This window comes from Pocillopora verrucosa, chromosome 9 (genome assembly GCF_036669915.1).
Source record: "Pocillopora verrucosa isolate sample1 chromosome 9, ASM3666991v2, whole genome shotgun sequence".
Taxonomy (NCBI): domain Eukaryota; kingdom Metazoa; phylum Cnidaria; class Anthozoa; order Scleractinia; family Pocilloporidae; genus Pocillopora; species Pocillopora verrucosa.
This window is the reverse complement of record NC_089320.1, coordinates 9,484,531-9,510,049: the sequence shown is the minus strand read 5'-3', so window position 1 is coordinate 9,510,049 and position 25,519 is coordinate 9,484,531. Positions and strand designations below refer to the sequence as shown.

The 25,519-nt window shown below is 38.5% G+C and overlaps 2 protein-coding genes across 3 annotated transcripts; both read left to right on the top strand.

Moving 5' to 3' along the window:
* The first annotated feature begins 20 nt into the window (after positions 1-20).
* On the top strand, positions 21-21,171 carry LOC131796916 (forkhead-associated domain-containing protein 1). 2 transcript variants are annotated; one of them, XM_059114539.2, is made up of 34 exons: positions 21-224; positions 1,013-1,178; positions 1,626-1,900; positions 2,819-2,933; positions 3,386-3,441; positions 3,729-3,874; positions 4,193-4,391; positions 4,803-5,084; positions 6,179-6,256; positions 7,456-7,560; positions 7,975-8,082; positions 8,627-8,797; positions 9,350-9,418; positions 9,644-9,742; positions 9,878-9,968; positions 10,219-10,294; positions 10,863-11,103; positions 11,425-11,535; positions 12,166-12,285; positions 12,519-12,633; positions 13,598-13,808; positions 14,294-14,573; positions 14,884-15,003; positions 15,544-15,682; positions 15,999-16,123; positions 16,498-16,602; positions 16,875-16,994; positions 17,766-17,866; positions 18,184-18,235; positions 18,733-18,846; positions 19,096-19,176; positions 19,374-19,445; positions 19,946-20,014; positions 20,484-21,171. In XM_059114539.2, exons 1-34 carry the CDS (start codon positions 126-128, stop codon positions 20,544-20,546), a joined length of 4,374 nt encoding a protein of 1,457 aa, XP_058970522.2. In that variant the 5' UTR covers positions 21-125; the 3' UTR covers positions 20,547-21,171. The 2 variants fall into 2 exon arrangements, with proteins under 2 accessions (XP_058970522.2, XP_058970521.2); XM_059114538.2 differs by having other exon boundaries at positions 1,010-1,178.
* Positions 21,172-21,947: 776 nt separating this feature from the next.
* LOC131796931 (F-box/LRR-repeat protein 20-like) lies at positions 21,948-24,477 on the top strand. Its single transcript, XM_059114552.2, has 2 exons — positions 21,948-22,398; positions 23,549-24,477. Exons 1-2 carry the CDS (start codon positions 21,948-21,950, stop codon positions 24,475-24,477), a joined length of 1,380 nt encoding a protein of 459 aa, XP_058970535.1.
* The last annotated feature ends 1,042 nt before the right edge of the window (positions 24,478-25,519 follow it).

Here is a 25,519-nt window from a genome sequence, read left to right as displayed (position 1 = left end):
AACGCAAATGCTGTCGGCCATGTTAAATACCGACAGAAAGGACCGAATGTTTACGATCGTTCGAAATCCATTACAGTTCCAATAAGAAATAATAGCGAGGTTATGATGAGATAACTCTACCGTCAATGAAAGCGTGTCTTCGTTCTCGAGATGGAAGCTGTATTCATCAGCTTCGACAACCGCTTACTACCATCGGTTGTGAAGGCAGTGATGTTATTATCCAGGTGAGAGCACTCACCACAAGAGTTAGACGTGCTTTTTTATAACCCACGAATTACTTGAAAAAAAATTCCGAGAAAAAGGCTCTGGAGAGGAAGAGGATATTCACGTTTTTGCTGTAAACTTTTGTTCCATATGTTTTCAAACTAAGAATTTGAACTAGAGTTAATGTATTAGAATTATTTAAACTTGATACGATTATCGGCATTGTGAAACAAATTTAAACGATACCTAATCACTCCCTACTCTGTCGATCCCTATTCCGAGATAATTTTTACAATAGGGTTATATATTTAGAATTTGTATAACTTTCTCTGAGTCAATGGATTCTGTATTGTCTCAACTGCACATTTATTCTTCTTTTGAATCATTTTAACGTGCGCGTCTCAGAAACAGTACCTTGTTTCTGTCAATAAAATAGTAAACACTTCAATTTAGAAGTATTTTTAACAGTATTCTCACGTTCATGGAAAACATTAATTGATTTATGTAAAAGGGATGCTTACATCCGGCTCCTTCTGTGTCAGTTGATCGACATTTAACAAAAAAAACAAGGCACTAACTAGTGCTTAGAGGAGCAAAATCTGCTGTTGCCGTGACTGTCCCTTAATTTCTCTTCTTAGTTCCAGAGACATTTTTTATCCATTTTAACTTATTTAGTCACCCAAATATTATCAGTAGCTGAATATTGGGACTAGCAATAGCTGTCTTATTCGTGATCAGCTGTTTTGTACATACCATGGTTATCTTGCATTGTGATGTATTTGACCCTGACTGTTTTGTTTCCAAGCAGTGTTCCAATGTGGAGCGTCAGCATGCTGTTATTGAATATGATGAGACAGAAGGTTGTTTTGTAGTACAAGATCTTAACTCTGCGCATGGAACTTATGTCAATGAGTGTCGTGTACAAAATGCAGCTGTTAGACTTGCTTCTGGAGATATCATTAGATTTGGATATGGTATCCTTTTAAACTAGCAGTAATTTGTAATATAAGGAAAACTCAGTACCAGAATTTCCACAGCTCTAATAGATGATTCATTATTTTTCCAAATGGTCCCCCATTTAGTGACATTATTTTTTAGCACAAGGGAGTCTGATGTTTGTAAAGCATAAATTAAGGCTTGATGAGCTTTTTTTCTGTACCCCTCTCCACACACAAATTTTACTTAAGTCACTATTTTTGCAGTGTAGATCACTTGTCTTTTTTTCCTATTTGCCACTCTATAAGATTACTTGCATGTGTTTGAGACTCAGCATATATATATATAGGACTAATTTTGTTTTAGCTGTTATGTGAAGCTGGCAATTTTGAAGATAAGCACAGTTATTGCCTTTGTTTCAGTAGATTTGTAAATTTTTTTACTTTTACAGTTACATTTCTTAACATGTGTGAAAATTTTGATAGAAAACACAGGATTTGAATTTCTTGTTGACTCCTCTGGTCCAGTACACTACCCAACTTTGGCAGTATCAAAACCATGGGAATCATACAGGCTTCGTGTGTTACCATCTCCTGTGGCATCAATTCAATCCGGGGTGGTAACCTCACTTCCTTACATCAGCACCAGCACTACCTCTAGCAGTGAAGGGATGCAGTTGTTTTCAAGCTCTCAAGCTGTAAGTTTACCACCTGGCACTGGGAGCTCAATAACAGAGTTAAGGGGAACTTCTGATACCAAGGTAACAACCTTTAGATATCTTATAAGGTAATAGGTACACGTTGGATTTTTTCTGTTTTTGGGTGATTTTTCCGATGAGGCTACATTGGATGATATTATGCCTTTCTTTCATCTTGTCAACTTGGCAGTACCTGCAAAGCCTCTTATTTTATTTTTCCAGGGCAAAAATATACATGAATGTGTAGTCAACAACTCTAATTGCTATGAATTGAATACAATCTATTATTTAATTTTATTAACTTAATCATTCACTTATTTAATTGCATTTTTTGCTTTGTAATTTATTGTACTTACGACTACTTTTTATGGCATTCTTTTGAAGTATTACTATTTCTAGCACTTTACAAGCAAAGATCTTCCTCAGGAGATGCCTTATGAATAGACCAGTGTTTTGTTATTAATATAAGTATTATTATTATTATTATTATTATTATTATTATAATTTTAATTTCATAAAAAAGGCTGTGGTTATTCATCATGGTGAATAAAAATAAAAGCTAAGTTTTTAGTTTGTCTCACGTGACTACATCGTGAGACAAACGAAAAACTAAGCTTTTATCATTTTAATTATCACTATTATAACAATCAAGATTAAAACAAGAACTGAGAATCTTTGTGCCACAAATTGTATTTTAACATGGACTGAAAGGTTTGTTTGCCAAATCAAGTCATCGGGTAGTGAGCTTATGCCTCTAAGCCCAGGTCATTTAGTTGAAACACTTTACAACTACATTGTCTATTACCCAGAGGATATACTGGGTTACATATAGAAAACATACTAACTGAAAGTGAGCTGCTGAATGGTGGTTTGGTGAAAAATTATCGGACAAACTGTTTGAAATGTCAAAAAATGTCATGTATCCAAATAAGATAATTTCAATCAGTAAAATTAAGAATGAAGTATTTTAATACTTGGCAGGCTAATGTCATGCCCCACCCACCCCTGAGGTCACGCCCCACTAGTGCTGGTGCAACAAAGGCACGTCCAAGCTCTGCTGGAAGGGAAAGAACTGCTGTCCCCCCTGTCACAAGAGGTGAGGAAGTGGAGAGAATGTGGCTAAAACAAATAAATAGGCCTGACTTTGTTCCTTTTAATCAACTGTGTTTAAGCAAAATGAGAGAAAACATGTTCAAATAAGACTTAACAATATGATCCTTGCTGGTGGAGTGCAATTTGAGCAACTGCAGGGGAAAAAAAACTTAAAAATTAAGGCTTAAATGTCTGAGCCTGTATTTGTTGAAGCCTTTTTCTGCAATTGCCTTAATTGCAGCTTTCATGTACAAGTACTTGCCAGGATCATTTCTTTCCTTGAGTTTCATTTGTTATTCAAATTTAATATTTTGCATAAAAATTGTGATCATTTAAGAAATAAAAAGAATTTGCTTTTACGTGTGGCAACAAACTACTGACTGATGGATGATCACCATACAATTTAATCATAACAGTGGAGTGTACAAGTAGTGTTCTTCTGTGTTTACTTTTTAGGTGGCTGGGTGAATGGTGTAATGCAGACAGCAGGGGAAAACTCTGTCCAAGAATTGGTATGTTTCTGCCCTTGATTGTTCATACAACTTTTGTTTCATGGACATAACTTAGTTTACTATAACTGAAATAACATTGTCTGGTGAATTGGCAAAGGAAGAAAACTAACTAATATAACACGTTCTGGCGAATTGGAAAAGGAAAAAAGCTGAATATGTCTTCAGACATAACTGAGTCCAAGTAACTGAGTCCAAGGCATCATACATGAAAATATTTTTTCTTTCTATTTTTGATATTCATGTAAATTAGTTGTTACATTATGTAACAATTTTGTCAATTTAATCAGGAGGAACGTCTGTTACGTATGGGTGATGAACTCAGCCGACTGGCTTCATATGAAGCAGAATGTCATCGAAAGGATGGAGTTATTGCTGCTCTTAGAGATGAGGTTGTTGATCTTAAGGGAGCTCTGCAATCCAGTGGTGGTTTAAGGTATGTTAAAAAGATGACACATCTAAATAACCCAGCAATGGATTTTAACTTCAAAGTAGAATTTCATTTGTTTTTCTTGTGTCCCTAACTATGAATCACAAGTTTGATACCTTGGGCACCTTTTTGATGCTTTATGGTTTAACACCTTGTCTACTGACTAATGTTGAGAAGCTTAAATGAATTGTGCCTTTTTAACAGACAAAACTACCATAACCTTGCCAGAAAGTGTAGAAGTCACAAGCAATGTGCTTTCATTCACAGTTAATATTTATGATATCCTATTAAGGAAATTGAAAACAATTCATTTTTGACCCTCAGAGCTGGAGGTGAGGACTCTGCATTTTCAAACTCAAGTATTATTTTACAACTGCGAGAGCAAGTGTCACAGTTACAAGGAATTCTACAAGAGAAAGAAGAAGGTGAAAAGACAGCAGCACAGAAGTTAGCCATGTACCAAAACCAACTTCATGCCAAGAACAATGAAGTAGCCTCACTGAAGGACCAACTACAAATGCAGGTTTGTGAAGGAACCCATTATTTCTGCAAGGTACATGTGTAAAAACGTGTCAACTAGTCACACCCCATTTACAAGGTGACAGACCTCCCCACCCCACCCCACCCCACCCCACCCCACCCCACCCATCCGTCACATCGACTCAGAGCTCTTGCCGCGTATAACGAGTTTATCACTTTTCCTGGTTGGAATGCTTGTCAATTGCAGGAAACTAGCCATGACAGCTTTGCGATACCATTTATATTTACATTAGGGGGAGAGAGGTAGATTTATAGTCATGATGACCTTGGCTAAAGCTCGAAATAAGTAGTATCTAGAGATTGAATGAAAAACATGAATGGAAAAAATACTTAAATGATTGATAAGTGGTCAACAAACTGTTCTTGAACAAGCCTTTACAATATTACCTTGTAGACAAAAGCTACAGGCTGGGTGAAAACAGATCCGAATGCCACCACGAACAAGATTGCCTCTTTACGCACAGAAATAGCTGAGAAAGAGCGTAGGATTGCCCAGCTAACCAACGACAATGAAAAACTGAACAAACAGAAAATGCAGTCCACCACTTTACTGAATGGTTTACAAAGAGAGAACTCAGCAAAGGATGCACTGGTTCACCAGGCTAAGAATGAGATTGAAAAACTCAAAAAAGAACTCCGTGAAAAAGATTCAACAATTTCTACGATGTCTGCGAAGGTGAGTAGACTTTACATGTTTTTACGACGGATACTACTTCATTATGAGTACAGAACAAACTTGTTTATCTGCTTCTGAAGTAAAAAAGGGATAACGGGAAGAAAGGTGAATTGTAGGGGGCTCTGGGGGCACGGGTTATTTCCTTATATTGACTAAAAAACTCTCACTCTGTGAGGAGTAGCTTGTGTGTTAAAATAGTCCCCTTGCTTGAGTAGTTTCTGCATCATACATTTTAAGTGTGCATCCTTTTATTTTCTCTCTACTATTGTCAATAGACAAGGTACTTAACAGTCGGAAATTATAATGACTGGAAATTTATGAAAATCATATATGTGCACTGCGGTGAACAAACAGATATAGGCGATTCTCGCAGCTATGAACACTACTGAACTAGTAGTTGAAATAAGACCTGAAAAAAATTCAGGCCCCTACGGGATTTGAACCCTTGACCTCTGGAAATATATGAAAATCATATATGTGCACTGCTGTGAAGAATCCAATGTTGGATCCAACATAATGACCAGCTCCTAGTTGGCTTGTTAGCTTAGTTGGTAAAGCACTGCACCGGTATCGCGGAGGTCATGGGTTCAAATCTGTACGAGCCTGAATTTTTTTCAGGTCTTATTTCAACTACTAGTTCAGTAGTGTTCATAGCTGCGAGGATTGCCTATATCTGTTTCTTCACCGCAGTGCACATATATGATTTTTATATATTTCCAGTCATTATTCACCACTTGGAAGGTTTATTTGGATCCAACATAATGACTAGCTACCAGTTGGCTTGTTAGCTCAATTGGTAGAGCGCTGCACCGGTATCGCAGAGGTCATGGGTTCAAATCCCGTACGGGCCTAAATTTTTTTCCGGTCTTATTTCAACTATTAGTTCAGTAGTGTTCATAGCTGCGAGGATCGCCTACATCTTTCGGAAATTACTTGTGTGAACGCGCGAAATCATACGCAGGAAGGCAGACGTACATTGTTATGGATTTCCTGTTTTCATGGCATCGATTGGCTTGCTGTTGCTGTGATATGTTTAACCAGCACGATCCATGTATCTCTAAGCAATTCTACTGAAAATTTCTCATATTTTTCAGCTGGCGCGACAGAAGGCTGCTAAGGATGTGGAAAAGGAGGCGCAGAAACTACAGCAGGAGCTTCATGCTAATAAAGCGGTAAGAATCCAGTACAAACCAAGGACCAAGTTTGGCCGATCGATTACTTCTAACAGCTTTTTGCCATCCCCAATCCATAGAAGAAACGCCGAGAATTTTGCAATTTCTATTTTCCATTTTTACTTTTTTTCTCTTGTTTATTTCCCCTTTCTTTTGAGTTATCTCTGACTTGCTCTCAAATGTTACGTGAGAACAGAATAGAAAATGGTGTTGAACTTCTAGTAAAATCTGCCGGTTGTTTACAATATGTAATGGATTGTTCTTTGTACTTTTGTGTTAATATTCTGTTTTTGTAAGAACAGACTGTGGCAAGTGATCATTTAGGAATGTCAACATACTCAAATAGTTTTGTTTCCCTTAGTTTCTTGTTATGCAGTACCGCCCTTATTTTGGTTTCTGTTGATGAAGAATATCAATGGCGATTCGTTCCACTTACGCTAATCAAACATTGTTTTAGTGAATGGTCGTTGCCACGCCGGTTTTGGACACTCAGTAACCGGGTTCGCTCTAAAATGACATCTTGACAAGTTTTGTTCATACCCATTAAGTCCAAGGTCTCTGTCAAAATTAAATACTTGAAAAGTATGTAAAATTAAATACTTGAAAAGTATGTAAATTGCTTTCTACATTTGTCCCCAACATTTTATCATTCGTATGTATGAGGGGGCTTTAAGTGAAGCTTGCTTCTCCTGAAAGAGCTCTGGTTAAGAGCTTAGGTAGACCATAAAGAACATTTATTTCAAAAGTACAATCGCATTTCTGCCTCTCGAGTCTGCTGTCCGCCAGCATTTATTAGTGCTGGTTATTTCAGTGTACAACTTTAGCATCAGGTAGACTTGAATTTTTTCGCCGAAATTCCGACTCTGAACTACCAACGTCAACAGACACCAAAGAACATTGGTGAATGATTTTTAACTAATAACGGTTTTCTATCCTGCTCTCAGTTTGACAACTTGCAACCATGACGTGCATGGATCTTTGAAATTATTCATCGGAAGTTGGATACTATATAAAGCTTGTCAAGCTGAAGCTGTGCTGGAAAAGTAGAATTTTCGTGAAAAGTTGCAATTGCACGATGATTGATTTTCTTTAAATGTTCACTTCTTTTCTTAGCAAGGTTTCCCAGATGGTTTCCTAACAGTTTCTTGACTTGTGTTAGTTGAAGTGTTTTGTACACTCTTATTATTTATTCCTTATAGAAACTTCAAAGTACGGAGAAGCAGTTAAAGGAGAGGATAAAAACCATCGCTGATTTGGAGCACGAATTAGAGAAAATGAGAGATCACCTTAGCAATGGGCAACAGGTATGCTGCTATGGAAACCATGGAGCTATGGAAACCATGGAACTAGGGAACCATATTTGTTAACACAGCATGTTACACGGCCGGTAGAGTGCTCTTGTTGAAGTTATATCAGAACAATATCCTTAGTATAATTAACTGGTCTGCTCTCGTTAGCTGTCTGCTTGACAGTGTGTGTCGACATTGTAGGAGAATGAATCAAATGAATTCACCAGGGAGTGAAAGGGTTAAATAGAGATGCAATTAATTAAAGACAATTAATTAATTTAAAAAAAAGCAGATATCAGCATATCCTTTAATAAATCAAAGGATAAAATGCAGTACATAAAATTCAAACAGGGTCATCACACTTCATTTCAGAGGTTGTAGTTGTACCCTCATGGCTCTATTTCTTTCTTTCTTTCTCTTCTTCTTAAGAGTGATAAAGCAATTCAACAAGAGCTGGATCACGCCAAAGCACAGTGTCTTGACGCACAGAGAGCTGAAAAACTGCTCAAGGTTGACTTTCATCAGTTGGAGAAAAGAGTAAGTTGCTAACGTTGATCAAAACCTTAATTCAGTTTCATATATCTAAAATCATCATTCACTTGGATGTTTATTTGTACCCAATTCATTGACCAGCTCCCAGTTGGCTTGTTAGCTCAATTGGTAGAGCGCTGCACCGGTATCGCAGAGGTCATGGGTTCAAATCCCGTACGGGCCTGAATTTTTTTCAGGTCCTATTTACAACTACTCGTTTCAGTAGTGTTCTTAGCTGCGAGGATCTCTTAATTTCATCTCTCCACCGCAGTGCAAATATATGAATTTCATATATCTAAAATCATCAAACCTTAATTCCTTGCACCAATTTTCATGTAAGATTGAACATGAAAGTTTGGAGAGTTTACAAACACATCAATAGACTCTACTCTTTGTTCTTGAAACACAATTATTGCAATGTTTGAAATGCTACTTGGTGTACTTGCAACTTGAAAGATAAATATTTCTTGGGTTTTCTATTAGCGTGTTTTTAATCCTTTTTTTTACTGAACATCTTGACTCAATACTATTGCCATGTTTCCTCTCGTAGTTTGATCGTTTCCGGCGGAAATTGATAGAGTATACATTTAGCGGTGGGATTCCGAGAACAGTTGATCATGAATTGGACGATGATGAACTACTTGATCACGTTAGACAGTTGACTCAAGAGAAACTTTCCTTGGTGGAAGAGATAAAGCAGTATGCCAGTTCAGAAAGCGAGGTAAACTGAATCCTATTACTTAAGTCAAAAACCAGACAACTTAAACCAGCAATCAAACTGATGAACCGGAAGAAAAAAAAATGAAAAACTTTCCAACTGCCTCGAGCTGAGGCCAATAAAAATAGTAAAGTCCTGACCGGTTATTTCGTGGCAATTTACCATATAATGTATAATGGACGAAATAATAATTTCTTGATTTAAATGAATTTTTGATAATGGAGACGTTCCTAGTAGAATATTGCTGCTGTAACAATAATGTTTGTTACTCTTGTTACGGTTTCAGTATTTTTTACCATTACTGATAAGTAGAGGATGCCCTTGCTACATGCACCCAGATTAGTAAAGCTTTATGCTTTAAGACTGAAGTTTCAAAACTGTTTTTGTTTTATCCGTAACGAAATACTAAGGTAATTCTCTGTATATTTCAGAAAACCTGCCATACTTAGAGTGCTAAGCTGATCTGTTTATCGCAACAGAGCTTGTCACGGATCATTAGTGCATTTTCAAAGAAATTTGAATCAGTCGTATTACATATATGATGTCTTGTTTTAGAAAGAAGCACAAGATAAGGATTTCAAGGATTCTATCGGAGAAATGCGGAAACATTTAGACGGCATGGCGGTAAGATATTTTGACTTCAGTGTTCATTGACCTCTACGTACCGCGTCAGATATGTTGAATATAGGGGTGGCAACCTGTGAGAAGAAGAGGTTCTGAAATGATTCAGATCACTCCGAACGGGGTGGGGGGTGGGTTGGTAGAGAGAAATGGACTTAAACCTGTAGCTGGGTGGTTTCTGGTGACGTAAGTAATGTTTTGACGATGTTTTGCATTTCTCATCTTTAGAAACGGTTGTGGAAATCCGGTCGATCATGTAATTCTCTGGAAGAAGAGCTTAACTTAGTCGAGGAACTAACAACGCATGATTCTCTTTCTTGGATTAAGGTGCGATAGGTTATATAACACAACATATCGATTTTACATTTGTTTGAAAGCGTGTTGCCAAAATTGCAACGGAGGGCTCCGAGTTCTCTCAAAGTCTCAATGAAATTCTAACTGTGTTGCTGTTACTGTGGGTAGGATTTCGTTTGTAAAATGCTGTCCGATGAGTGTGCTTGGCAACAGAAGGCGGAAGAAGCTTTGAAGAATGCAGCAGATGATTGTGATTCTGGTGAGTACATTGCACTTTTGCACCAATAATGTTTAGTATTGCTTTGGGGTCCTTGTGCGCCTAAAAACTTAAACCGCTCCGAACCATCGACCAAAGAAAACACAGTTATTTTCACGAATTTCAAACGATGATGTATTGGCCAATTTTTTTGTACATGTAGAATATTATGAACATTCGTCTTGACAGTATATAGAGTTGATATTTGTTTCGCATGTAATGTGCCTATCATTTGGGTTTCATTTCTTTTCAGAAACCTCTGTTAGCGTAGAAGATATGTGTCGTCAACTGCGAGATCAGAAGGAAGAATGTCGAAAGCTCAAGGGAAAGTAAGGGCGATCTATCCCTTAATTAATGAGGAAAAATAGATATAAAGCTGAGAGAGTCTTTTTAAGTTTAGTGATAGTATCTGAACTATTAACCGGAACATATTATGTTCGATTCCCGTGTGGAGCACTGAGACTCAGGTTGGTTCATCTGGATATGCCGGTGTCTTCGACAAAAATATTAATCTTTGAACACGTATTGTAAGGGTTAGTCGTGAATGTATGTGAATTAGTTTAATTTTATTTTTGATGTAAAAAGCTTCCACCAATATTGATATTGTATTCCTCATAAAGGGATAAGTTTCTATAGAAACTGTGGTGCTGCGTGGGAGGGAGAGTATAACCGAGTAATTTAGTGTTATCAACTGAGTTGATAACGTAAATTGGCCACCGTAAAGGGTTTAAAAGCTGACGTTTTGAGCGTTAGCCCTACTTCATAACTCGTTCTCATATACTTCATCATGATCTAAAACAAAGAAAGTTAAAATGAAGGTGGTAGTAAGAATTTCAAACTGGGAAAAACCTTGGGCCACAACATATGTACTTTTCCACTCTTGTGATGCTATTTCAGAATTGCTGAAATGGAAGAAACTCACCAAGAAGTGATGATTAAATTACGAGAAGACATGAAGAGAGAGGAAGAAAAACATATATCAAGGGCAGTGGCTGAGGTCAGGTCAGAAGAAGACGAAAAACAACATGAAATGATCCAGGAATACAAACTAAAGGAACGGGAAAGAATACAAGCAGCAGTAGATGCAGAAAGGAGAATCATGGAATCACAGCATGGAAGCGTTACACAGTTACAACAGGTTAGAAAGTTTCCACAGCGAGAGTGTTACTGCACGAAAGTGTGGGAGTTTATGAGCAACATACTGAAAACTGAGGGCGTATTCGTCTGCCTAGTTGGGTGCATTTTACATTTCCGAAAGATGAATTGTAATTTAAGCTAGATAATTGTAATTGTCCTTGCTTTTAGTAATGTCAACAACAACAGTCTTGGCAATTTCTTTCTGTTTACTTCTGAGTTTATGGTGTACGTAGTTTGCTTACAGCGCACACAGTATACTTTCCTGCATGAGGTTAGTAGCACGGCGCCTTTCTTTGTTTAATTGGGCACGGTCTCCTTGCAGCTGCTGAATGATCGTCAGAAAGAGTTGGAAAATCACCGTGTTGCCTTAGCAACAACCAAATCTCAATATGAACAAGCGAAAGATGGATTACAGAGAGCGAAAGAAACAGAGGTGAGTGCCGTCATTCACGACTATGCCATGAAGTTCTCTGATGTGTTCGTACTGAGCACTGAGTGAAATATTTGCCACTTCTCTTCTGTGTAGTATTTCTCAAAAGCAGGTCATGGTAATTTACGGTGTGTCAGTAATCTTAGGTAGAAACATAACTTCAGAATCTCCCACTTCACTTACATAAGACGGACGAAAACAGGAGTAGAGTATTAGAGAGTAGATTAGCCCATGCTCTTTCGGAAACTACTTTTTGGATAATTTTTCTCCTCTCGAGAATAATGAAACGTTGAAGCAAATTGTCGAGAGTTAAACATTCACAGCACACACACGCACTCGAAGTTAAGGTTCTGAAAACTGTTCAAAGGAAATAATGGATTTCACTTGCAGAAATCTATGGAACGTGAAGTCGCCTTCTGTTGCAAATCGCCTTCCTGGCTCCTAAGCACATGCGTGAGCACAAGATTAGGCATCAAGAACCAGTTGAAGAGCATGTGAAAACTCTCTTTGACAAGGATGACTTTTTGATGTGCTTTTCAAATGCCCTTGAAGAGTTAACATGTATATTGAAAAAGTGAAATTTGAAAACCGTTTAGATTTAACTACTCAAAACAATGGCGATTTTTCCACCAGAATCATTTGCGATCCCAGCTTCAAGAGCAAACCGCTGCGTACAAAGAACAGCTGGCTCGTGTTGAACGTGAAAAGGAGGAATTAACAAATTACAAAGAAGAAGAAGTTGCTTCTTTCAAGGTAACTTGGGTAATATAGACTTTCCATCAGTCCCAGAACTGATCTGTGTTTGCGGCATCACAGAAGAGCTTTACAATGCAACGTTATTTGATTTGGGTTTTTCTCATCACTAGTTGGCTTCCGCTTGCAAACTGTCATGTTTTAAATGTCTTTTTATTCCCACGACTTAACTTAAAAAGAGGAGGCCTGTTTAAGTTTGACTCCAACCGAGTGAAATTTACTTTGGCTTGTAGGAGCAAACTCGGCAACACGCTGTCACAATCGTGGCAATGGAAGAAAGATTGTTGCGTCTGACGAGGCAGAATCGACAGCTGGAGCAAGAGGCAATGTATGCCAAACAAATGACTGGTAAGTATTTACCTCTGTCAGTCATAATAAATTACCAACCAAAGCGCTAAAAATAGCGCTGCTAAATTTAGTTGCAAATAGTTTTCCGTACTTTTGATGACTCTGTTTTGTTTGTTTTCGTTGGATGCCAGCTAAAAGCATCATCGTAAGTGTTTGTTCAGATTATAGTCAGCATTCCTTGATTAACCATGCGTTGCATTTTCTGATGTAGTCAAGAAAAAAACGTTTTACTGTGCGCTTTTGTCATCCACCTAGTAGTAATTGCGCTAGAAAGCTGTTTAGACACGAAATCTAGATTAGCTCGGGTGATCCTAAATTGAACTCTTCGAAAAGATGAAAATATCAAATTGGTTTCAATTAATGCCAGGGGTGTGTGTGAAAAGGCTGTACAAGGTAGTTGTTAATCGAGATTTTCATTAAGGTGCCTACTTTTCTTATTGGTGAATGTGTTCAATGATCAGTGTTTTCACCCTGATGATTGTTGTTCCTGCTGCTGTTTTATTTTCATTACTGTCAATGCTGTGTTCACGTTTGCAGTCTTGGTACATGAAATAGCTAGTGTTTGATGTTGTTTGCATGTCAATATCTTGGATTAAAAACGAACACATTACCGACAGAAACAGTATCGAAATGTCAAAAAAAAAATTCTCAAAGGTTGATTGTGCAACGCACTTTATTTTCTCGAACAGCTTTGTTCCGATCATGAGGACGCTTTAAATGAATTGAGCGAGGAGTGATAGGCAGGGAGGATAGTAGTTTTGTTGCTTTTGTGTTCTGCTCTTTCAGCTGAGAAAAAGTGATTTGAATTTTTTAGAAAAAGAAAAAAACGGACATTCTTAGGATTGGGAGTATAGTGTGTACTTTGTGTTAGGAGTATATAAAAGTCCCACAAGTTGTTCATATAGTCTGTGTGGCTAGTGTGACTAAAACAATTCATGAGTTTGTTTCCCTGTCCTTATTACAGGTAAGAGCCGACCATCTTCTCCACGCAAAGAAGCCTCTCGACCCAGCTCTCCAAAGAAAGAACTAGCTAGTTCCTCCAGACCTCAGTCTCCAAGAAAAGATCCAAAGCCACAAACAAGATCAGTTGAGACGGAGACTGTGCCCCAGACTAGTGTAGAAGCCACACTTCAGTCTGATGTCTATAAATTAGAGCAACTAGTTTTACTTCTTAGGTATCTAGATATCTATACTCTAAAAGTACTAATATGAAGTTTTTGGAGAACTGGGGAAGAAAAACCTTTGGAAGTTTGGGGCTGTCTTAATTTAATAACAGACATCTCTCTTGCTTCAGCTGAATAATGTTCGAGTGTGGAAACAGAAGGAAAACAGCTGAAGTCTTGTTGACTGACAGTTGTTTGTTCTGTGTATTGGAATTCTTTGAAATGCCAACGGAGTATAATGGCCCGAACCATTTATATCCTCTTGATAAAACTCTGCAAACAGAGTGATATTCATTGTAACAGGTTCATCTCCTGCTTCTTAAATGTCTTCCATCCTTTCGTAAAATGATTCAGATATTGTTTTTGGTGAAGGAAAGTAGATAAAATGTTAATCTCAAACATGCGTACGCAACACATTTTGACTGTAATGCTTAGGATGTCGGAGGGCTCAATTATGATTTGTTTGGGGGCTAAATCGTTTTGTAATCATTTTCCAGACGTGAAGCAGCACAAACAAAGAAAGAAGCAGAGAGCCAAGGAGATGTCGTACAGGCTCTGAGGCGGGATCTTGCAGGAGCTGCAGCACGCATGTCAGACATGGCTGGTGAACTAAGTGACAAACAAAAACAAAAACTTGAACAATACGAGGAACGAATTAAAGAGCAGGACAACGAGCTGGAGGAACAGAGAAAACAATTAGTTCAGCTGTCTGCATTAGTGGATGAGCAGCAAAAAGAGATCAATTCAAGAGAGGATAAACTCACTGAACAACAAAAGGTTAGTGAGTGTCCGAGGGCTCGCACCTTTGTCCAGCTTTCGCTGATCCATCGACAGCGTTCAGATTGAAAGGTGGAATATATTATTTCTCTAGTTACCGGCAATCAGCTATCAATTTGAAAGCACTTGTATCAGCTGTATTGGAAATTTTCTAAAACCCGGTGTCTCCAGGTTTCATCCAGTGAATCCATGTAAATTCCGGAAACCAGTAATCGGGAAATTGCGGCTATGAGTAGTTCAATCAGATATTGTACAGTTTTGGTCACTGTTGCTGTGTTTCTCTTGTTCAACTCAGTTATTGTATTCACAGGCGTTATTAAAGCAAAAGCGAGATGCAACCAAGCAAGGAACTGAATTAGTGCAGTACAAGGAAAAACTGGGAACACAGATTGAAGAGCAAGAGAAGAAATTACAAATGATGGAGAAAGAGGTGACAACAAAACTGTCTAACGCTCCCTCTATTTATTGCGTTGCATTTGGTCTTCTTGTGCTGAGTTGCATGGGTTTTTTAATGTGTGTGTGTGATTGTGTGGTGTCCTTTTTTTTTTCTCTCCCTGCAGAAGTTTACTTTAAAAAAGCTTGCAAACCGATTTATATTAGCCCCGTTTATTTACTCTATGTCTGTCGTCGCAGGCAATGGTTGACCCAACGTCATGGTTTATATTGTTTATGTCAGCAGATTTCAGTGGATTTAACGTGTCACGCAATTTCATCATTAGATACGTGTAGCGAATCTTTGTTGCTTCTAAGCAAATATTTCATTCATTTCAAGATTTCGCTTTGACTTTCACTTTTAGTAGATGAACTCCGCTGAATTTCTTCGAAATCTAAGACGATTTTTACGTGACGACCGAAAAAGCATTTCATACATGAAATTTTATTGTTGTGCGAGTGAGGAAGGAGGATAATGAAGTACAGCTCATCGCCGGTGTTATTTAGACTGATCTTAAGTTTGCGTCCTTTGTCGTAGAATTTCAAGATAAGTGATTTACACGCCCAAGGTCTTCGGTGCCGAGGAGAACGACATGATCTGATTATAACTAGACAAAAGGAGGCTCTAGCGGACCTAAGAGATCGAACAAAAACACTGGAACAACTGAAACCACCTCGTAAGTGGCATGAAACACAAAATCATAATTTGTTACACATAATTAGGCTTTTAGGTGTTGTGAAAATAAACTTTTTCAGAACCGACACAATGACAATCACCTGGATTTGATAAGAACACGTGCTAAGAGATCAATTATAAGCTGATCCGCGGTTGAATACCTTCAAAGCCCTTTAATTGAAAGACTTTTAATCGAGTTTCAGTATGGTCTATTTGACAATTGGTCTGAAAAATGTAAAGCACGATGAAAGAAAAACATATAAACATTCCTCCCTATGTTGAATACAGATTTTCTAACTAATGTTGTTTCTTCAAAGTTCCAAGCCATGAGCAAGCTTTACAGCAGATTGTAGCTCTCAAGAAGGAAGTCAGTGAACTTAGAGCGAAACTGGCCTCTCAAGAGGAAGATTATCACAAGAGTGAGGGTGAAATGCATGCTGAGGTACGTGCTACAGACGCTTAAATTTGCTGCGATATGCTTCATTTTAAAACCAGAACATAGTATAATTTTTAGTTTCTGTTGGAGTTTTGTTTAGCGAAGTTTAATTTTTTTACTGAGATAGACCCACATTGCAAACCCTCTTTGCTGTTCTGGTTTGGAATAATTTTTCGAGGTAGACAGTGGATTATAAGGCCCTCGTTATAACACAACTAACTTGATGGACATATATAAAGGTTAAGACAAAGTCACTATTACTCCCAGCACACGTCAACGAACAAACTATTTGACATTTGTTAACCATGTTTAGCAGTGTTGAATACACTTCCTTTATCATTATTCATTTTTCATAAACATCTTTCATTTCTCCACAATAGCTGCGTCTTCGTCGTGAGCAAGCTTCAGCCAGCTTGGCTGAGACAGACGGAGAGAAAGGTGCTCATAGACAAACTAAGGAAGCGTTGGATCTCAGCGAGAAAACGGTTAGTTGATTTATTAGCAGGTGAAAGCTTGTTGCTTTACTTATTTTGTACGTAGATGATATAGTAAACTTCCTCAAATGCCTTGACACTTACTTTGCATATGCAACTACCTTTGCTTATTTATTTAGATATTTGTTTTTTTTTTATATATATATTATTATTATTGTTTTTGTTGCAGTGAATGTGTTTTGAAATTTTGTTGTCATGATGATATACTTCCAAGTTTATTTCGTTATATCTTACTGTTCTTAATGTCGTACTGCTTGTCCTAGTACCTTAAGCTGGCTCGTTCACTCGGAGCCCTTCTGGAGATTGATCCGGTCCCAGGCTGCCGCTCGATGGCTCATCTACCCGTGGAGGAACGAGAGAGATTGGAACTTGATAGGACAAAGGTATTCCAGAAACTGCAATTGAGTCTTTGCTATCTCGCCCCTGGCCTATGTTCTAAGCCTTGCTGTGTTCACGGGAAAGATATCTGTTGTGCGGTCTTATGTGAGCTAGGGCTAGTTATCAACTTTTCTTGAGGTGCTCTGTTAGCTTCTGACGAAACAACTGAGACTGTCTCCTGACTTACGGGCAATTGTTCAAAGACTTATAATTATTCCTAAGTTAATGTTCTGATCTACAGCCAATCCAAATGTATACCAGCCAAGTGGATTAAAGGATAAAAGTTAGGCCCACACGACAGGGCTGATTCATTTTATTTAATCTACCAAAGCCAAATAGAAAGAGGAAGCAAACGATTGTGTCAATTATTAGGCTTTCCTGGGGGTGAAAACACAAAGGTGTTCACACTGAAATACAAGAAAACATAAGAGAGGACGTGACAAGGAGCACGACAGTAGAACTCACAGATTGTATTTTGAGTTTTTACCGATGAGATGAAGTGATTCTTGACTGAAGAACATTTTTTTTTATTAAGTAACCAGACAGTGTTGTGATTTGTGCTTGATTTTGTGCACCGTACGTTACTTTAATTGCAGTACATACTATCTCTCCCCTCCCCCTTTCAATTGGATCGTACGCATTGTCCTATTCTCACAATACAAACCTAATTAATCTTTTGTAATCCGTATAAGATAAAGAGGTTGGATTGGGTAGGAGTAAAAAAGTTGCAGGCAACTTCATTGAGCAACATCTAACGTCATTCCATTTCTCTTTAGGCCGTGGAGTTGATGGTTTCTAAAATCCAACAAATGTACGAACGAATGGAGCGAAAAATCCAGTTGCTAGGGTCATACGAGGACGACCTTGTCCATCTTAGGTGAGATAAATATTCACTTCGAGGTTTTGAACGATAGCCTTTAAAACTTTTCTAAACTCTGAGTTCATCAACAAAGGTGAAACATACCTTTGCGTGTCTCGCTCTCGAGAAAAAAAAATGGCAACAAACTTTTCGCGCGGTAGGAACTCATTTAATTAAATTTCAAACGGGTAATTTCTCACCAACCTCGTTTAATACTATTAATATCCTAAACCGTGAATACCCCAGATAAAGAGTTGGTCAGGTCAAATCATCTATGTTGCGGGATCTGTACATCTCAATGTTGTCTTGTTAACGAAGAGATTTCTGCTTTGTAGGGATAGTGAGACTGTTGCTGGACAGAAGACGGCAGAGGCATCAGGCTTGAAGGTAAAACCTCATTCTAAGTTACGTCCTCCCTTGATTACATACAGTTTGTAGCCCTTGTTAAAAAAAAGGACCACAATGCCTATTTCCATATTAAGATTGCAACAACTGATATGCAGAGAGATAATTCTCTCTGAGGTGGTTAGAGATTTACAAAGTTTAGATTTCGGATTACTACGTTGAGCAGTTGACATGTTGTCACTGCCGTGACCGTTATGGTGTACCCAAACAATCGCAAGTTAGCCATATTTTGGTTCTGTCAGTTGAGCTTTGAACTCTTCTCATTCCTTCCTTCCTCCACCTGCCCCCCTCACCCCCCTCCCCCCCACTCCCCTTCCCCCTCCCCACACTTCCCCTCCCTTCCCTCTCCCCCTCCCCCCACTCCCTCTCCCCCTCCCCCCACTCCCTCTCCCCCTCCCCCCACTCCCCCTCCCCCTCCCCCCACTCCCCCCCTCGAAAAATTGAGTTACTGCAATTACTTTTTATTTCAAATTTTGCAGATGGATGTTCGAAATCGCCAAGAAGAAATTTCTTATTTGAGAGCGTCCATGAGCAGACTAAGGGAAGATTTGGATCAACAGCGGAGGCTAAATGTCTGTTTAAAGGAAAGAAAGGTAAGCTTTAGGTCGCAGAATTGACGGAAAAACAACTGAGCAACCCCTCTTTTAACTATGTTTGCCAAAACGGGGCCCAATGGTCAAGTACATTAGTTATGATACAGTAATAATAAACTATGTTGCCAGACCCTATTCACTTCACCACAGTTTGAATGGTTATTGGACAAAAACATAGGACATGTAAACGAAGCTTAACACAATTTAGTTACTGGACCAACTGACATCATGTATTCTCCTTGCTAACAGAAATTTGCGATGGACATGGATGAAAGAGACACAAGGAAGTCGACGCATAGTTGCTATGTAGACGAGCATACGCGTTATAAGGTAACTTGACTTGCGTAGTGCTTGGAAATGACCTTTTATTTGATAAAGTCAGTGAGGTCTTAACTTTAAGAAAGCTCTTTAAATGTTTTAAAATGCATTAAGCAAGGTTATCCGATTCGAAGAACTCAGTATGTAAACTTTAAGCGCCTTTGACTATTTCGCTTTTAACTTTTAGTATGCTGTTTTCCTATTTGTAGGAAGAACTCAAAAAGAAAAAGGCTGCAGAGAAACTGAAAAGGAAAAATTACGAAATAGAATCGTTGAAAAAGGTAATACTGCAGTTTGTCTGTTTTCTACTTTAGTTTAGTTGTTGTCTTTGTTTCTGTACGCCATTTGCAAGAAACTGATTCGGGGCAAGTTCATTCATTTTGTCAAATCCGTGTTTAGAATTATTTTCGCTGTTCCGTTCAAATATACTTGATTATTATATGTAAGGTCAAAGTTAGGAAGCCACCTTCAATTTCAAATTAGTGCTGATTATGGTGAATTTTCAAGTGCAGAAATTGCTTGATTTGAATGTAATTGTCATAAATGTGAAGTACACCATGTAACACTCCGAACACTGAATACTGAAGGCGAACATCTTTCGTACACACCAAATCACCCTCTGCGAGAATGATTATTAAAGCGTCTAATAAGGACTTCTGTTCCCAGAGAGAAAAAGATTAATACGCCTTTTCGTTTGCGAATGTTGAAGAGCCTCTCTTGTCCTTGCGTCATTATTTTTCTGCTACACTGTATCATTATATTTACTACTGATTTATTACAGGAATTGATGTCCGCTGACCGAGAATTGAACGAGACCGCTGTCAAGTTGCAACTGCTGGAGTCAACTCGGGTAAGTACTGCCGGCTCAGTTGTGCCCCACGGTTCATCTCTGTTCAATTTTTTGTAAAATTGTTCTTACCATGTCACATTGGCGAGAAGTGCGTGTTACAGCTATCTCTGAGAGAAATTAAGATTTTAAGCATATGAGATTACAAGCGAGGAACAAGAAGGAGGAATTCCACCGCTCATTTCCTCGGCTCCTGTGGTTTATTTCCATCTGTATTGCCACCTCATAGAACGGCACAGTGACCCTCATCCAAAGTGATCCAAAGTGACCCTCAAAGTGTGGGACAGGGTTGTAATTGTACGAGAAAACTTAATATTGATGGTTTTATGCTGAGGTGTACGTGGTGGCAACAGGTAAGTGAATGGTTTGGATTAAAGATTAACAAGAGAGACATCATAGAGAGACCCGAGAGAAATGTGGCATTGTCTTAGCAAGGGAACATCTCTTAAACATCATTTGTGTTCTGTTTCAGAATTTGACAAGTGCTCGAAGCGCTCAGAGTGAGGACAGCGCTATTTTGGACTATGATGAATAACGATCACACTAACTCTGATACGACGTCATGTTGTCCTGGTTCCCGTCGTAAAATGCCTCCTCTAGAACGATTGAGGCAATCCTGAATAAATTACTAATTGCAGGAGACACTACGCGGGGTATTGAATGATATAACATCTCGAAATCTAAGCGCAAGACAAGTAGCTCGAGTGGCCAGTTGGTTTTTTTATGGATGGTGCTATCGCCTGCAGGCGTACAAGCCTTACAGAGAATAGAATAATCCTTAGAGACATCACTCGCTAACGCAGGTCTGCCGCTTATCCTAAGCGGTTCCAAGAGCAGAAATACTCGGCCACCCGGGCTATAAGACAAGTTATTGTGTGACACAGTCATTATTAAGATATCTGACCAAGATTCTGCGAACCGGTAGACTTAGGTAAACAAAATTGAATGTTAACATTTTCGAACAAACAAACAACAAACAAGAAGATAAACAAAATTAACCAAGTTTAATTAACTTCACTGTTTCCCTTTCCAATGCGTCACGATCATGACAAAACCCACCTGACTGGAAATTTTTCGAAACTAACTGGGACTTGCGATGTAAATACTTTCTATATTTACCTATAAATTCATTCATGGAATGTCTTTATTAAAAGCCTGTAAATTTTACAATCAAAATGTTTTATTTTTTGTCTTTTTCCAAACAAGGTTAAGGATAAGCTTAGGTTACCTATGTATTATTGTTCTCTTATTTATCTATTTATGTCCAAATGGATTTCCTTAAATTTTTTGGCAGTGTATCCTTGAGTTTTTAAGCATATACAACCAAGAAGTGATTGCTAATAGGAAGCAGGGGCGGCATAAGGTGAAAAGCCTTTCGTTCACGAGTTTGATATGGCCATTGACTTAAGCTTAAGCTTAAGATAACATTCTTCCAAAATAAGATAAGTCATCTGCGCAGCCATTAACAAAATGCTTGAAGTAAGAAACAAATTCCAAAATCTCAAGAATCGCAGATGAAAGAAACGTTCTTTGCGCTTGTAGTGCTTATCTAGCTTATATGTTAAGAATTGAAAAAATTCCTCGTGACTTTTTGTCTTTCTTGTGACATAAAGACAATTTGATACTACTGGAAGAACTCCATCAATGGGAAATCGACGTAGAAGAAAAAAAAAAGTGCTCCATTTGTCTTTAAAAGGAATTTCGCAGCCGAATTCCATGGCTAACCCGCCCAATCGTCGCACTAGATCTGGCCAGTTTGCACCATAGCAACACAAGGGTCTGGATAACTCAACGAGTTCATGCTCGCGCTAATTATATGCGTCATAATACATCGTTACATATCAAGCCCATCCTCTCTTCGCAACAAACGATCGCTCAATAAAGATAAAATTCCACATGAAGTTTAATTTGAGAGTGGAGGCGAGCTACCTTTCCAATGGAGATCCTACCAGATGACATTTGGCTAGAGGTTTTTACGTTTCTCACTCAGAGAGATCTGCTTAGAGTTTCACCCGTTTGTCGAGCGTGGTATCGCTTGTCACGTGATAGTTCGCTTTGGTCGTGTCTTGATCTTGAACCATTCTGTAGATCATTGCAAGGGGAAACAATACTGAGGTTGATTAATACTTTATTTGCACCGAGCGGAAAGCATCTCATTCTCAACAAGAACCTTGTAACTTCCGAGATGTTGCAAAGTTTGTTTGGAAATTGCCGCAGATTAAAAAGTCTCAGTCTCAACGACTGCAGGTTCCATTCCGCTGGACCTTGGTATGAGCTGACGTTTGATCAGGTGGAGACACTAATCTTTTTAGACTTGAGGAACGCCAGCGGATTCGCTGCAGGTGTAGAAGATATCTTAATACAAGCATACAATCTCAAATACTTAGGTAAGCACGTCATCTTTATGCGTTTTGTAATTCACTCTGTCATTAGAGGTTTTTGATCAAATAGGACTCGTGCTCTTGAGACTAAATGAGGAGAGATTACAGAGAAAAATGGTCACAGGAAAAGGGTTGAGAGAACTCCCCGAGAATTACATACTGATCATGACATAAGCATATATGTGTAGTTTTCCATCTTGTCGAGGAAATGACTTGTCAGGGATACATTCGGTTTGAGAAAATTACAGAGGGTTATAAAGTTGACTTGATCAGACTGTATATCTTCATTTGTTATGTTTGAACCTCTTGTAAACGTTTTAGGCATTCGGTTACTCTCACCGGCCAGATCAACAGTGAACGTTAAGCCGGCTAAGTTGCATTACTGTCCCGAAGCACCTAAGGATATGTGGGTGAAGTCACTAGCAAACAGATTGTTATAAGGCCTTACTGTAGCCCACGTAACTGATTTTTTTGCGTAGAAATCTAATTTTCATGTTAGCCACGTAAAACCCGGAAATAAACTTAAAATTCTGTTCAGAGGAAGTAAAACATAAAACAAATAAAGGAAGATACCATTCGTCTTGTCACGAGCTTAGGACAAAGGAAAAAATTTGGTTCCACACGAGGAGGTGAAACACTAGACCCCGGGATTCCGCTCTCTGACTTATGCTATACCCCTGAGCTACAGAATAATCTGTAGCGAACCAGAGCCTTACTATGTTCATCAAATTGTTCCATGACATGGGAAAAAGACATCTTCTTGGTTTCTTCTTGATTTCATTACCGAGTGCAAAATTTACCATCTCTCTTACCTTATCTAATATTCAAAAACACGAGGAAGGGCCCCGCGCAATAGAACTATCGTTAGATTTTCAAGTGAGTTTCCGCTACATGATTGAAAAATCAAAGAAAAATGATTGTGGTTGCATTGCCTAGAGAAAATGATCAAGTTTGCTGGGTGTTTTCTCCTTCTTAGAGAAGGTGCTTCAATTGCAGATCGATGAAATAACATAATATAACGGCAACGTAGCTCATAGTAACAAACAAGTATTCCTGTTAAGATACCGTAATTTCATTATGTCAAATGAGCCTTAAAGAGAAAATCAATTTGTTTTACGTACCGACTTTGTAATGTTTGCTTCATTGCTTCATGCAGGTCTTCACTGTTGTATCAGTCCTCGACTGCTGATCAGAATGTTTATTACAAAGCACAACCTGCGCATGATTGACTGTACACAGTGTGACTGGGTCACAGACGACAGTATTCAAACTATTGCAGAAAACTCTCTATTTTTGGAGGCAATTTGTGTCGCAAAGTGCCGCAATTTACAAGGAAGAACGCTTAACATATTGGTAGAAAAATGTCCGCGTTTGAAAACGCTTATTTTAGAAGGAACACAGATAGTAGATGAGTATGTCAGACTAGTGGACTGGAGTCAAACAAACATTACCGAGTTGAATGTACTTCGTTGTTACCGCTTGTCATTTTCAGGCCTGTCAGAAATACTCCCTAAATTAAAGCGCTTGCGCTACCTCAAGTGCGCGCTGACCGACGAAGTCCTAAAACTCATTGCGAATGGTTATCCATTGTTGGAAGTTTTATTCCTTCATCGGCGCTACCCAGTGACAGTAAAATGCGTCAGTGATTTACTGTTCCATTGTCCAACTTTAACCTGTCTTGATCTTTCATCCATTCCTTTGGCTTTTGTCTACTTTGAGAGCTTTCTTCCCAGCATGCCTCGGCTTCGAATGTTGAGTTTTGCTGGCAATGAGCTTCTGGGCACTGAAAAAATTATTCGTTCGCTGGCTAGAAACTGCCTAGATTTGGAAGTTGTCTGTGTCAACTATTTCCATTCAACTAACAACTTCGAAATTGAGCGTGCTTTTGTGTATCTGTTACAGAGGTGTGAGAAGCTCAAAGAGCTTATCCTAAATGGTTTATTTGTTAGAAATTTGATCTTATCCATCAGAAGTTTGGCATATTATGTGTGCAACAAGGAAGATATATCAATAGTAGAGAATAAGCCCTTCTTTCTTCCCGGGCCCCAAAATTGCCTAAACAATGTTAAAAATAGGAAGCTTTAGTACTTATATAGCATTTATAAACGATAGCCATGCATGTATTGTTGTGCGTGGGAGAAAAATGTAGTTGATTATTTTTGTGGCAATGAATAGTGGTTTCATTGAGTTTCTTCACTCAGAGGGTCGATAAACGGTTTGTAGAGATGCGTGATTGTTCCAGCGATAATCTCAATGGAATCCTTACTTTCCTACATATGTGGCCTTTTCTAGTCTAAGTTTGCAACATAGCTCGAAAGAGACCTATCAATTTAAAACACATGACTGATAAGATAAAAGTAGAGAACACAAAAAGTAATTAGCAAATTAGTATGGTATCTACGTTTTATCAGGACTCAATAAGCGTGGAAATGCAATATGTGTCAACCCTTTCTGTTAGTTGGACTCCGAATCCCAACCAAACGTGGCTGATTAATTCTGTTTTCACCGGCATATCATGACAGACGATCTCAATATGTCACAGAATATATCTGCTGAGTGTGTCTGCACTAAACAACATCATGAAACAGTTCTTCTCATGGCAATATCTAACACACCCACTAATTTACAGGTTCTTTTCATAGATGTTGTTCATGGAAACTGTTTGATGCTTAGGAGAGAGGAGAGTAAATATTTAACGTTTTTGTTCATTCGGCAAACTAACAGTTAGAAAGGTGTTGAGTTTATCCAGGTAAGCGTTCATTCCTATCCGGCAATGTTTTTTTACTTTCAAGCTGACTGTCTACCTCTACACTGCCACTCGTTTTAGCAAACGTTGAATATTGTTATTTGAACGAAAATTGGATCTCCTGCACCAATTGGCACGCTGCTTTTATCGAGGAGACAAAAAGTTCAGCCTCTCTCTGAAAAAAAATTTGCTTGCACAACATAAATATCTCCTTTTCCTCAGCAAGTACCTAGTCATCGTTTATAAACTACATGCGAAAGTTTTAATCCACAGTTAAAATCTGCGGGCCTTTTTGTGCGGGGATTGCCATCTTTTGTTAAAATAAACAATATCCAACGCTGTTCATACATGTTGGCAGCACGCAAAACCGTAAGGTGTTCC

Coding starts and splice junctions, on each gene's coding strand:
- LOC131796916 (XM_059114538.2), top strand. CDS start 126: ATGAAAGCGTGTCTTCGTTCTCGAGATGGAAGCTGTATTCATCAGCTT. Junction 6,257..7,455: donor AGCTTCATGCTAATAAAGCG/GTAAGAATCCAG, acceptor TATTCCTTATAG/AAACTTCAAAGTACGGAGAA. Junction 12,634..13,597: donor GTATGCCAAACAAATGACTG/GTAAGTATTTAC, acceptor TCCTTATTACAG/GTAAGAGCCGACCATCTTCT.
- LOC131796931 (XM_059114552.2), top strand. CDS start 21,948: ATGGAGATCCTACCAGATGACATTTGGCTAGAGGTTTTTACGTTTCTC. Junction 22,399..23,548: donor ATACAATCTCAAATACTTAG/GTAAGCACGTCA, acceptor TGCTTCATGCAG/GTCTTCACTGTTGTATCAGT.